This window comes from Etheostoma spectabile, chromosome 7 (assembly GCF_008692095.1).
Source record: "Etheostoma spectabile isolate EspeVRDwgs_2016 chromosome 7, UIUC_Espe_1.0, whole genome shotgun sequence".
NCBI classification, from domain to species: domain Eukaryota; kingdom Metazoa; phylum Chordata; class Actinopteri; order Perciformes; family Percidae; genus Etheostoma; species Etheostoma spectabile.
Window position 1 is genome coordinate 13,561,764 of NC_045739.1, and position 14,989 is coordinate 13,576,752.

General features: G+C 41.4%; 1 protein-coding gene and 1 long non-coding RNA gene across 2 annotated transcripts in view; one reads left to right on the forward strand and one right to left on the reverse strand.

Annotated features, from left to right (window-relative positions):
- The window catches only part of LOC116691871 (uncharacterized), a 9,958-nt gene extending 1,407 nt beyond the window's left edge, over nucleotides 1-8,551 (forward strand). The window contains exons 2-3 of the long non-coding RNA XR_004332574.1: nucleotides 2,261-2,265; nucleotides 8,392-8,551. This is a non-coding gene — a long non-coding RNA (uncharacterized LOC116691871). The remainder of the gene's footprint in view (nucleotides 1-2,260; nucleotides 2,266-8,391) is intronic.
- phactr3a (phosphatase and actin regulator 3a) overlaps nucleotides 1-14,989 on the reverse strand; it is a gene marked incomplete at its 5' end in the record, with an annotated part of 32,773 nt that overhangs the window by 14,002 nt on the left and 3,782 nt on the right. The window contains 1 exon segment of the mRNA XM_032519752.1: nucleotides 98-262. Within this exon segment, the coding sequence (XP_032375643.1) occupies nucleotides 98-262 (165 nt within the window).

Here is a 14,989-nt window from a genome sequence, read left to right on the forward strand (position 1 = left end):
TGTGTGTGTGTGTATGTGCGTGTGTGTGTGTGTGTGTGTGTGTGTGAATCTACAGCAACCCTCTACCATCACTTCACCCACCCATCCAGCACTGTACCTGTGGAACTCTGCTTTAGCTTCTCATTTTTCTTTTTCCTCCACTTCCAGGGCTTGAAGATGCGTCCCAGGGTGGCCAGCTTGCTGTTACGTCGGATGGGTGGAGTGTGGACCCCGGACACCAGACAACCAGTCCTCAGCACCATCTGCTGGTCCATCAACTCTACTGCAGTGACAGTGGAGTTAGAAAAGAAGTCCAAGAGATGCAGGAGGATGAAATATGGTAAGGAAAGAGTGGGAGTGGGTATGTAGTGGAGAAGGAACAAAAGCAGGGAGTGAAGGCAAAGGGAGGGCGAAGGACAAAGGAAGTATGGAGGTCAGGACACAGGTAAGAAAGAAAAAAAAGTGCAAAAGTAGGTGAGAGGAGACAGAGAGAGAGGGAGGGAGAGAAACCAGAGCACAATTAGTATGCTCACCTTACTGAATAAACCATGATGGACTCCAAGTGCTGTGAACAGATTGAATTAGAAAGAATAATTTGATCAAGGCACACTCCATTACAACTGTTATTTCCCTGTGAATCCCCCCCCCACCGACTGGGCCATACGTCACGTATCTAAATAAATATCTCGCACAGTCCAAATTTGGAGGGAACATGGGAGCACACAGACACAGACAGCCTCATGACGCTACAAAAGATGCATTTCCCTGGAAAACAACAGGTGTGTGAGCCATGTGCTTTCCCAGAAACCGCATTAGAGGGCTAATTGTTTTATTGTTTTATTGTGCCAACCTTTTTTGTTTCTAATATACCACTCCTCTGCTACACGTGCAGTACATGTTCTCTGTCCTAGCTCTCACAAGACATGGCTCCCCAAGTGATCAGTGTTCTCAAGAGTTGCAAATATCCATATGTTCCATAATGCCATAAAACAGGCAGAATCATGAGCAGCATGCCTTGTATTTTTATAATTTCATCCCCCAAAGCCATGATGATATGTGTGTGTTTATGTCTACACTGATCTTATGTCTGAGGATGACTGAACCACATGTTGTCATGTTCATGTTATGTGTTGCATACAGGCAAGTACTTTTCATCTTTTTCTTTTTTGGAATCCCACTTAGCTCCCAAAGTGCTTGCTGATCTTCTATGAGTCTATGCATGAGTATGCATCCATGATATTAATTTATAGATGAGATGTCCCCATCTTCTGTGCTGCCATCCCTGCACAGAGAGCCATTTCTTTCTTTAAAGGAAATGAGTATTTCATTAAAGGAAGGCTGTGACTCATAAGGCAAAGTGGGGGTCTACAGATCCATGTGTGAACATTGCTGCTGGGTTGTAGTCACAATGAGAGCCAAGAAATAGGAAATGTACAATACATTCCATGCATGTAAGAGCTACATGCGTCAATGTGACACAAATGCAGCTGTTTTTGCCTTAAGGAGGCTGATATCTTTGTTGAAATATTCAGCTGAGGAGGAGGCAAGTATTTATGATGGGGGAGGTTGGGGAGAGGAAGGGATTGGGAAGGGGGGTGTAGAGGGGCTCAGGGTGTGATGTGGAGTATTCGGTGATGGAGGAGAGAATACAGCTGACTTCTTTTCATGCTTTTTTGCATTCCTTTCCTTTTTCCCTGAAGCACATGGGTCTGGAGCAGAAAGAGGATGGTGGTGGTGCTTGGGGAAAAGAGAAGAGCAGAAGAGGAGAAACAAGGAAAGGAGAGGAAAAAAAACAGTAATTAAGAGGAAAGGAGAGAAGAAACAAAGACAGGAGAGAAAATAAAATAAATGCTTGTGGCTATAAGAAATGGAAGTTTAAAACAAGGAAAGGATATCCGAGAAAGAAGAGGAGAGGAGATGAGAAAAAAGAGAGAAGAGGAAAGCAAATGCAGTGGCTAGAAGAAAAAGGGTGGGAGAAACGAGGAGATTAAAGGAAAAGAAAAATAAAGAAATGGAAAAGGAATGTCAGAAACAGGAGGAGAAGTAAAGTAGAATATATGAGATGAAAGGAGTTAATTTCAAGTTAATATTTGACCCTAAGAGTTCCTTGAAACAGGTCAGTTGACCATGCACACCCCTCACACAGTGTCATCATCACTACTGTCACACACACAGAATCCAGGTCAAGCTTGAAGGAAATGCACCCAGTCGTGCAGAGAAAAAAGCTTTAGAGAAGAAGAGGGGGAGCAGGAGGGGTAGAGGCGTTGGGTCTGTTTGAGAGGCAGAGTGTGTGTGGAGAAAAAAGAAAAGGGAGAGGAGGTGGGGTCAGGCCCGCTGCTGTTGCCATAGCTACCACATCCACATCCAGATGCTGCCGCAGCAGTGGGAGCCAGCGGGAGGAGCAAGTCAGTCTGTAGCTTAGAGGAGAGCAGAAGAGCCCCCTGAACAGACAACTGCCTGTCACTTCTCAAGCCAGTATAGTCACCCGGTGCATTGTGGGTAGGGGGTGAAGCCACATGGAGGACGAGATCGGTCTGCATTTTAGAAAACGGAAAAGAGATAGGCGGGGGGAGGAGGAGGGAAAGGGGATTCCAGGGAGAAGAGAGGAGAAGGAGGGATAGGAGGGGGCTGTTGCTATACGGAAGAGCATGAAGGAGAATCTGGGCTCGTCCAATCATGAGGCAGCTATCATGAAGCAGCTATTTATGATGCATATCAAGTAACTCTTCATTTTTCATAGAAGGGGTGGTTGTTAAGATAAAAGAACAGAAGCACAGGAAATAGGTGAAAACAGATGCATGCACATGGAGATTTCTTTCATCCGCCGGATTAGGATGTATCAACATGTGTGTCACATAAGCATGAATGAACTACACTCACCATGTGGCGATGATGTGCGATTCTAATTAATATGCTAACGCAAATAGGATGTATTAAATCCATGCGTCACGTGATGCAGTAGACCAATAGCCATTTGCTCTATGCCCATAGTCCTCTCCAACGCAAGTCTCCACACATTGTAATTCCAATCAGGTGATGGCGGCTTTACACAAGTTAAAAGATTAAATTCCCAATAGAAAATAAATATAATTCATAAACAAGCTCAGGGGTGCAGGCAAATATAAACTTTGAATGCTACACTCTATTCTGCATTAGTGCATTGTGATTTCCAAAATGATTTAAGAGTGGAATAAAGTAGGCAATATGATAATGTGACTTGGCAAGAAGGCTACATCAGAGTGTGCTTGTGTGCCACCAGGGACCACACCCCACTTAACCAGCTTGTCAGCACATTCATGAGCACACGATCTCTTACCACATGTACACACTGAGCACAACCCATTCCCAAGTGCCTCAGGTGGGCAAACTGTTGAAACACTGACAATCACAAAGGCAAAGAATGTTAGTGAGCAATGAATACAACTCTGAATCTGTATGTGGCCTTTTCAGATTTTGCAATTAAAGGGATTCACATGGAGGGATGGGATAATATCAATGGCATAGTTTCAGCAGTAAAGCTGTCTGAGGCAAGGCCTTGTTCTGAAAGTTGGATCTAATGTGTGGGTTTATGTTTTTAAAGCTCTCTCTGTAGTATTAAAAGATACATTAGAATAAAACAACACTACTACAGTATTAATCTAGTAGTTTACTGGGACTCAAATTAAGTCAACGATGTTTGCACTTTTCGAATGCATTACAAGTACATTGAACATTCAGTATTCATCATCTTATTTTGCAAGCAGGTGTTTAAACCTCACACAATCAGCACTCAGATCTCTGCAGTAGAAACGCCTCGGAGGGTTGTCAAATGATTCAGAAAATACTATTATTCTTGTCGGCAGCTAAATTCAGGATGAACTGTAACTGTAACTATGAACTTTGAGGATCCTTTTACTTTCTTCTAGCGCCATCATTAACATTGCCAGATTTCTGATTGTTTAAGTACTGGTACGATCATTTTGCCCTCTGTACAATGGTCATCAATAATTCCAAAAGTGCCTTGATGTATAAAATAAAGTATTTTGTATAAACAAAAAATATGGACACATACCCTCTTCCGCACATCAAAGCTTTATTCAGCTTGCTTCATGTTATGACTACAATAATTGTTCTCAATATATGATAATTATTTTAGAGTTCTTTACTTATAAGAGACGACACACATTAATCACCACGAGCACAGAGTCCAAAATAGGAATGTTTTTAGCCTTTGGTAGGATAGTTTAACAATTTCCACACTGTTTATGACCAACTACCTACAAAAGTCATGACATTCCCATCAGCCTAAGCTCTACTTGTATTTAGTGCTGATTAGCAAATGTTAGCATGCTCACATGCTAAACTAAATTGTTACTGGTAAACACTATACCTGGTAAAAATGAGCTTCTTAGCATTGTCATTGTGAGCACGTTGCCATGCCAGCATTAGCATTTTGCCTAAAGCAGGGCTGTGTGTCAATAAAGCCTCACAAAGCATCACAGCAACTCGTATAGCATGGCTGTCAAATCGTGTCACTACACTGTCCCTGCCACAGGCCCCACTGAACCAAACCTGTGGCTAGTTACACAAAAATAAATCTAACTGTGCAACCTTTCTTGCTCAACACACTGTGTGTGTGCTTCCGTGGTCTCATCCCAGCTATAAATAACATCAGATCGACCCTTGACTCCCATCATCTTTACCAGGCCACACGGTGCCTTGGTTCCTAAAGCCACCCTGCTTCTTCCAAGCAGGCAATTGACAATGTGCCCTTGAATAGACCACCTCCTTACCCGCTGCCACGCCAGCTAACCTCCTCACTTTACCCCCCTGGCTTTACAACTGTGCTGCCATCTGTCTGTAGCCCCGCTGCCTCGGGGGCCCAGGCACAGTCAGGGCACACAGTTAACAACTCGCAGGGAGAGAGTGAAGAGCAGGGCTGAGGCAATGAAAAAATGAAGAATATGAATGAGGGACAAAGGCTGAGATCAAGAATGGTAGTCAAGTGCAGAGTTATTTGTTAAAAGAAAAGCAGAGAGAATATCACACAATGACTATTCAGCCTCTAAAAAGAGCAAAGTCCACCCAACACAGACTTTAATTACTTTCGAAAGCCTTGTAGCATAAAGCATTCTTCGAGATTTATTTTGTCACTGCTCTGAATTTTGTCCCAGGCAAATTCCTCCTATGTATAGATTTGCATGTCCAATCCTCAATATTCATCCCATTGAACTGTGTTTCAACAATACATACAGTGAATAATAAAAATGAATAATGAGTAAAATATCTTTCTTCTATTCAGGACAGTTTCATTATAAAAATGCATTTTTGACAATTCTGAAACTGTATATTCATTAGGCAGATGGCCATAACCACCACTGAGGATGCAGAGGTCATGTCCTTGTTTTTCTATTTTTTTATGTATGTCTTTTTCCATTTTTCAAACTGCAATCTTCTTCACTAGGCGAGGAAAGAATAGTTCCATCTAGAGTACAACATTCTCATTTTACAATGACAATTAAATTAAATTATGAATATTAAAGTGTAATAAATATTCCTTGTATACTCTACTGAGCTGTCCATATTAACCCTAATAAATAAATACGTTCTGGCCAAAACAAACCAAAACTAGCTGTGTTTCTCAGGTAAATGCGTTCCGATGACTCATCCAAACATGTATCTGTACTGTAACTTGTTTAGGAATTAAATTAGTTTCTGGGAAAACCGAATAGCATGGTGTCATGCTACATGAGTCTGCAAAGGTCAAGCCTCCAGATCATCAAAGTGATTACAGCCCAAGTGTGAAACTCCAGCGTGTGGGATGCTGGCATCAACAGAATGAAATGATGTCAGTGAGCCAGCAACCAATTGAAAATGCCCAAGGCCCTTGTTTGCTACCATATGTTGGTGTTGAGAATGAGGACTGGTGGCTGGCTTTGTGTGTTAGCCTTTGCTGCAGCATCAACAAGGAGAAGTAAGAATCCAGTTCCTTCTCAGTTTCTAATGATAGGCTGTTTCTCTGTTTTCACACGTCCATGAAATATGGTTGATAGATAGATGTTGGGACAAGTACACACCATCTACCTTATTAGATTTTGGTGGCGATTACAGGAATGTTCCTTATGACTTTTGTCAAAACTGAATTACCCAAATCTATTATCAGCAAGTGCATATTAAAGCCACACCAAAGATTCTTTTGTACCTTAAAATAATGTTTCCAAAAATCATCCATGTTTATACATTAAGTATAGTTTAATTGTCATGGAAGTACAGTACTACTCCGCCTGTAAACTGTATGATGTGTTATGTGGCTCTGATGAGCTTTGTCAAGTCTGATAATGATGACACCTAGTATGTCAACATGGTTACGTGGGTTCAGCTTGGAGACTTTTAATTGAAAGCCTTTGTTAGAAAGCTGGGGGCACGACATTTAAAAATGTTATTTGAGCTTGACTTATACTTGGGACTCATAGTCAGGCTGTCTCAGCCCCTCTGTTCCCTCAAAACTCACGGCCTGCCTCTTTAAAGCAAAACATCTTCATTCCACTTAAAGTAAATTATGTAAACATTTATGCTCAATCTCTGACAACTAATCATTTAGTTTTTTCAAAGTATTTTTCTACAACATTGTTATCTTATATTATTATAACTATATTCATTAATAAATGAGCAGCAATCAAAGTTAAAATTCCCCACAAAAAAACTTTTTTATCCTTAGTTATTACTTCTCAAGAGTTTAACAGTCAGAAACTCATCTGCTTCATCAGGTCTGGGTGGGGGTGGAATGGAAACAACACACTAACTGTCATCACATTTTGATTTGAATGTTGCTATAATGATTGGTGATTGGTGCACGGATGTGCACACCATATTTTTCCAGCTGGGCCTCGCCCACTTCAAACCAAGTGAGAAAAGTACAGACACAAACACAAAAAGAGAAATCTCAAAGGTGCTCTAAGCGATGTCACGCGTTTTTAAGGCTACAATATTTTTTGTCACATACAGCAATCATCTTCCCACTATCCGCGAGCTGCCTGTCCCCAGAACACACAATAAAAAAACACAGTCTGTGTAGACAACCCAGGGTCTACAAACGGCAACAACAACAATCTGTGCCAACCTGCACCACCAAACATAACAAACAGCCTTCAAGTGTTACAGCCAATAACCGACAAGAAGGACTTGGGGATGGGGATTGGAGGGTTAGTGCACGGAAGCGTAGAAGGGAAGGGGAGGGGATGGGATGAGGAGGAGGGAGGGGCAGGCTAGCCTCGTTTTGTTGGAAAATACTTTGAACGTCAACAAGAAGTGCCGTCACCAAACATCGCTTAGAGCACCTTTAAGTGAAATAACCAAAACTGTTCAGGACTTTAAGTTTATATTCTCTTTTCATTTTTCATTTTAAGTAGCTTTTGTCTATTGGGATAAGAAATAATATATTTAATATAAAATGAACAATAATCAGACTGGATAAAAGTACTGATTATAAGAAACAACTCCGAATCTGGATGACTTTTATGACACATTTACACACAGACATACCTTTTGCATTCCAACCAAATAAAGACTGTCATCAGCCATCACATCCACGCAGTGGGCCGAAAATGTTCCTGATAAGTGCTTTTCCTGTCACCCACACAATAGGTTGAGCCTCAGAAAATGTCATTCCAACCTGCTCACCCAACAACAACCACTAGAAGAAGAAGACCCCTGAATGTGACCAGAAAGACATCTAGTCTTAGTCATAGTTAAGTGTTGGGCTAAGTTCCCATTATAAGAGATCTCATCCTAATCAAATAAAAAGCTTGCTCCAATCAGGTAATGGAAGTTTTGGTTCAATCTTTGTAACTTGGGCTGCTCCTGCAGTCTATCACATTAATCTAACAAAGATTTCATTTTGACTCATTCAGCTCCTTCTATATGTTCAAACGTGCTGCTTGCAAAAATTTGCCTCTCCACAGAGATGGTTTAATTATGAAGGTTACACTTTTATACGGTGATTACTAAAAGTGGCGGGTGGCCTTGAGTTTCCAAAGACTTTCCCAGCAACAAAAAGGTCATAGCTTCACTGTTGCAACGTGTCGATCAAAAGGACATTCAAGCGTCCTTAAACAATATCCTAAAAAGTCTTTTTTAATTCCTCGAGATCCCAGCAAATGTAAATGTGGCGGTCATTGCTTCTTGGAAGCAGCCGCTACTCTCAAAGTTTATGCTCAGGTTAATACACCATGGGTCTTCAATGGGATGTAGGCGTTCAGTCAACAAGGCTAGTCATAGACTCCAGTGTCAGAGTCAGGTGGGTGAGCAATGGTGTGTAATTTTTTTGTTCTTGTTATTTCCACTGATTTAGGCCTGTGCCTGAAACATTTATTTTAAGGAGTGTGTGCAAGAGACAGAGAGGGAGAGCATAGGAGAGTCAATCCTGATTTCCAGCCAACTGCAGATCGGCTCTGATGCGTGTTGGCTGCGTGCTCCGCCATCCTTCAATACCCACCAGGTCTGAATTAGTTGTGGAACGGTTGTGGCAATGACTGACAGCTGAAGTCACAGGGACACACGAGATCTCACAAATTCACATGTGATTGCGCAATATAACAGGGTACAGTTTCTATAAACAGAACCACAAAACCTCTGACCTGTTGACTTCAGGCCTATCTCTGCCCACTATGACCTTTTCAAGGTGTAGTGCAAGGAACCAGGACCTGTTGTGAGCACGGTTTATTTTGTTTTGAAAATTAACCAGATGTTTTATTTTGTTACTGTGCTTGATTTCCTGTTCTGCACAATCTGCCTTGAGCTCTCCAACATCCGGCAAAAGTAGAAGCTCTGCGTATCAGCACCGGAGGGCTGTGGCTCGCCGGAGCAATGACGGAGTCGGAACGCAACCGTGAAACGCAGCCGTGAAACGCAGCCGTGAAACGCAGCCGTGAAACGCAGCCGTGAAATGCAGCTGTGAAACGCAGCCGTGAAACGCAGTCAGTGAAAATACACACATTGACTATAATGGAAACCTATTGACTCCACCGCCGTTCCGGAGTGGCTGTTCCACACTTGGTGGAAATCAGGGGTCAATATTCATTGCACCCACAATCTGTGTGACTACATGAGTGTGTCTACATGTTTTTGTGTCTACACTTAATACAGAAGCTGATAGCTCAGTTCCACTGGGATCCCGTCACTCTGCAGGGAGGAGAGCACATCACCGGCCCCAGGCGGGAAAGACAATGGGAGGTACACAGAGGAACAGTACAAATCACCACTGTTAGCACTGTAATCTTCAAACAAGTTACCACAGCAAAGATGCCACTCACATTGGATTCCCTCAAGTGTGCAAGTGTAGGACGGTGTCGGCCTATTAAAAACAACTTGATGTATCAGCCCGAGCAGTGGCTGGAACTAGAGGCAGGGAGCCATTTTTCATTATGTTATCGTCCGAAAAGCTGGGTTTATCCCATGTGCTGGACCTCAAATAGATCATCCCCAGGATGAACAGTGGCCAACAGCTAATTTTGTGTTGCCAGACAGTACAGACATGAGTCAGTGTGCTAATTGTCCAGTAACCTCATTTGTCAGGGACATCCAGATATACTTAATCTGGCCATGCGTTACATACATGGTTGTATTTGTCATTATACCATGTAATAACCATGTCAATAGCCATCTCATGCATATCATGGAAAACATACGGAGGACATGGTGTCAAACAAATACGCTGCTTGCTGGTTCTGTTTAGAGATCTAAGATAGGAAATGTGATGTGTGTATAATATATATTATAGTTGGTTTTATGCCTTCAACTCAATTATAAACACCTACAAGTAGATCCAGATCTAGATTATGTATCTCTTGCCTGGAACGATTTTAACAGAAAGAAATTGTTGCTGTTTTGAACATTTGTTTTGGTCTGGAGCAAATATTAGTCAGTCCTACAGTAGAATTTGTTGTTAGAGCTGTTTGGGATTGATGGTAGACAGGATAACTGTCCAGTGGCCACATTCACTTGTGTGACCACAAAAGCTCACCCTGCAGTTGCTGAGTGCCAGAGGGATGCTGCCGTGACAAAAAAGACATTATCTGGTACAGTCAAACAGGTTTTGGCCATATGATGAAACAGTGTTGATGGAGAAGTTGCTAGAAACCACTCGATCATCAGTAATGATAAACTCTGTACTACAGGCTTGGCCACAGTTCTAGCCATTTTAATAAGATTGGATTTGAGCTTTTGGCTTACATGGACATATGGGATGATTAAATTAAATAGAAGTTGTGCCTGGATCTGCACAATGTGGTTTCCTCATTAATGTGTCAAAAACAAATATTTTTGGGTCCAGCAGATCAAGAGCCGGCTGAGTTAAAGCACCTGTGATCCAGGGCAGACTTATCGGCACACTGAACATGGCCCTGCTTGGTTCAGCAGCCTGCTGCAATGCAAAGGCTGATGCTGTCCATGGTGCTGAAACGCCCTCTGCTATAATAAATTGAAAATGAAAATAGAAGGCTATGTTTGTAATTGTCACTTCTCAATATCCACTAGATGCATCCGCCCATTTTAAAATATAGAGTCAAATATTGAGTATTTATTATGTGGGGGATATTGAATGAGTGAAAAGCAGAGTGCTTTTAAACACAGCCAAAGACTCTCTAACCCTTCATTCACTTCCCTGCCAGCTACTCTCTTTACCTTACATAAAATCAGTCCAAAAACAAAATGAAAAGCTTCTATTCATTTCCCTTTTATGACTGTATTACTTCTAGTACAGTTATCTGATCTGGCTATGTATTTTCTCCTGAGAGGCCCTTGCAGGGATGTTTAATAATACTGTAGTGTAAGTGCCTATCAAACAGTCACTCTATAGAAGACCTCACACCACTTTCTTTCATATCTGTGGTGGTTTAAAGTCTGTCAGTCTGCCTCATCAACCCTCCCTTACTTTAGAAGCTTTACCTGCTTTGGGCTTGTCTTCTTTCTTCCTCTTTCCATCCCTAATTTATTCCTCCTTCCTGCTGGGCCCCTATTTTTCTCTGTCCCAGACAGGAGTGTTTATTGGTGATGGGGCCCGGGACTCCCCTCTGCCCTCTTCATCTATCTCTAACTGAATCTGGCAGGTTTGTTAGGAGAAAGGGACACAGCGGCCATGAACAGGTGTGAAGATGAAATACATTGATTTTCTGTGTGTGAGAAGAAAAGAGGGAGATAGAGAGACACCAGGAGTGCTGCTCAGTAATGCTCTGGGAGAGGTTGGAGCAAGAAGGTAAAAAGGACTCTTTTTACTTTTGTATTAGACCTGCCTTACATACAACAGCTGTATTAAATATTTTTATATTAAGGGTAATTCACATGACTATTTGAATGAGAGAAGAATTGTATGCAATGATGCGTCTTTCAGTCCTCAGTCCTGTTTTGGTTTCAGAACTCACCATTTTACTGTTCTGGTTCACTCGCACCGCTCTCATTGCTTTCGGCTTTAGTCGCTTTTGGCAGCAACAGGCAACTCTTTCCAGCAAAAAACCTCTGAAAACCCTTACCCTCTGCATGCTACCTGCCCAGCACCAAACAACGGACAGACATTAGCGACTAGCCGCTGAACACAGTGGAGCATTTAGCTTCTACAGCGGCAGATTTATTTCCAGGAGTTGGTGGACACCAAAAACAGAGCTCCAATATTTGGAGTGAATATATCTGGCCCCAAATGGCCAGAAAAACAGCTTTAGTAGGATTTGCAGGGGAGAGAAATTTGGTAGGCTAAATTGAGGAAAATTGTTATGCACAATGTGAAAACAAGAATGTGGCTTTCCTAGTATCAAGGATGTAAATTATGGTTTTCCAAATTTTAGAAAAATGTCACCATGGGAAAATAAAGAGCATTTTCTTGTTTATTGTTACATTTCATTGTCTAAATAACTGATTGATTGATTAAAAAATAATAGTTATTATAGAGAGAATTAATTGTCTTTCATCAGGTTAAATTCTCTAACAAAATGTCTTAAGGTTGTCATGTTTTTCAGCAGATTAGTAGATTATGTAAATCTCTGATGTCAAAGCTTTACTGAACGCACCTAGAAGTAAGCGTTGCCAAAACAGTACCTGCTCACAACAATAACTGAACTTGATAAATACAACCAAATATTCTCCATGTTGACTGATCCATCTCAAGGTTTCAAGTCTCTGCAAGTTGTCACATTTTATTAGCATTAAAGACTGCTTGGATGCACCGTATGATACAGCCAAAGCTAAGGTAAGTATATGAGAAAAAAATCCCTGAAGAGAAAATAATCTAGATTAAGGTACAAAGAGGAATTCAGCATTATTGGTGGAATCACTTCATAGGACCCACAGAAAATGTTCCAGTATGCAGAGGCTTTCCAAATCAGACCCACACAGACGCCGTCTCTTTGTTAATGGTCTCCTGTAGACTAGGCTATCCATCATCTCAACGTGGCCAGTTAGCAATAGGGACAAGTTCTTGGCTTTTTTTCAACATAGGCCACCTCCTCATCACTTTCTCTCTTTGCTCTGTTTCCCTCTCCTGCATATCCTCTCTCCCACACTGATTAAGCCTCCTGTCGTTTTCTTCTCCTTTCCTTCCCAAAAATGTCACCACTGTTCTACGGACTCAATACCCAGAGGAGTTTCATCACTTAGCTCTTTAACCTTCACAGCATAGTGCATACAACTTCCTGAATTCCAGTTAACCTCAGCCTTAGGCTAAATACTAGCTCCATTACATACTGCCTTTAGCTTGGGTTCTCTGACAGGTGTTAAGGGCTGCTTGGGTCTTCATTCTCTGATCTCCAAGGGCTGTCAGTTCAACTGCCTGTCTGTCTCTGAACAGGCATAGCCATACATGGCTCAAACACTGTCAAATGCCTAATTTGCTCCCGCATCCACAGAGAGCAGGCATTATGTAGAGCTTTTGGTTGTTGTCATCCTTTTTTGTGCTCCTTTTTCATGGTTGGCTGAAAGACAGTGAAGGCGTCCACAGAGAGCAGATCTCAGCAAGGCGTCAAAATGCAGCTTAACACTATTGTGTCAGTACAGTTGGTACAACATGCAGTTATGTTACAGACAGAGAGGAGAAAGAAAGACCAAAACAAAGCAAAAATGCCAAACATTTAATGACTCTAGCTTCTGAAATATACATATTAGCTGCGCTTGTAAATTGAATGTCCTTTTTGGACAGTTTCTTTTTACAAAACAAGACATTTGACAGCTATTTTGTAATGAAATTGTGATCGTTCTTGTGACTAAATTATGTTCCCACAATTCTCTGACATTTTCCAGAATTTTATAGAATTAAGCCATTGTGGGATGTGTTGCAAATCAGTGAGCAAGTATTAGGTGCACATTATTCATTTTCTGGTAGAATTGACCTAACCATATCGATAAGCTGGTGACAGATTAAAAAAAAAACTAACGTGTAAAAGTAGGAACAGCTTCAATTCTTCTTGAAATTGATTCTCCAAGAATTTTAACTGGAGGGACGAATGCCATTCCTCCATGTCACTCCAAAAGGTCTGATGACTGTGAAGGCCACAACACATGAAGCATACAGCATACTTTTAATTAAACTATTTAGGTATTGTACATACCCTGTATAGAAGTATGTTTTTAAAATGATTCATTCAGATTGGTATATAGGTGACGGTATAAAAAAACGAATAATGTTATGGAACATAATACCGCCCAGCCTTACCAAGTAAACTATAAAATGACTGATGAGCCAGTGCATGTATCCATGGGCTGAAAGACATGTTTCATATATTCAAATTCCAGCTTTAAATCATACAATCCTTTGCTTCCCACAGTCTCAACTAAACCAATTAATAATAACAACAATTTATTATGGTGAGGGCAGATATTTTGTTAGGCAACCAGGAAGCTACTCTCAGACTCTAGATGGCTGAGTGTTTCTCCTTGGCCTCTGTGGGGACCTTTACAGCATAATGGAGGAAACAAATAACTCTTCAGTGGCTACTACTAACAGGTGGCCTTGACTGACTCACAGTCCCTGAATGCTGACCCTGACGAACAAGCAGTGACACTGGTGGGAATTACAACTCCACTACTGCAAATACAAAGTAAGAGCTTAATGAGGCTGGACTTCCTGTAGGTGTAGGTAAAATCTAGCTACAGTATATCCTGATACTGTAAGCTCTGTATGTGTATCATCTCTTTTTGTGCAACTGCATATTGTGTTCTCCTTGAAGACAGCTGAAGAACAATTCAACAACAAAAAGACACAAATTTGCAAGATTGAAATGTACCTGTTACTTGTTGCATCACATGGCCCGTGAGCACAAATTGGACTTCCAGAAATTCACTTTGAGAATTAGGGCTGCACCCAACAACTTTTCTAGTGTCAGATTCCCACTTCTTCCCATTTATTTAGACTGAAAACCTCTCAGTCACTGTTGCTCTCTCTGTTGTATCCAAGTAACACGTATGAGACACAGCTGAATGCAACAAGTTCACACCCGTTTTCTTGACTCTGGAGGTTAAAATTATTCTGAATAACAGATAGAAAAGAAAAAGTTATTTTGAGAAATACACTAACTGGCTTTCTTGCTGAAAGTTAGGCTACTGTAGATGATAACATCGGTACCGCACTTTACAGTTAATATGAAGCTACAGCCAGCAACCAGCTCACTTCGCTTAGCACAAAGCCTGGAAATGGGGAAACAGCTAGCCAGTCTTGGGACCAGCTGGCAAGCAACCTTCAAGAAATAGTCTGACACATACCCCTGTAAAACTTTAACTTGTTGTTTTTGGGGCTGGTAGGTGGAGTAGGTTAACTTTGGACTGAGCCAGGCTAGCTGTTTCCCCTGTTTCCAGGTTTTATGTTAAGCTAAGAAAACCTTCTCCTAGCGGTTCCTTCATATTTAGCATACAGGCAAGAGAGTGGGGTGACTCTTCACAAGGTTCTCTGAAGTGTCTTTGGGCAAGAAAGCAAATCACAACCAGATCTACAGGTGATAGATAAGTAGTCCAATGTAAGAAAACAAAAAGATAGATAGATAGATAGATAGATAGA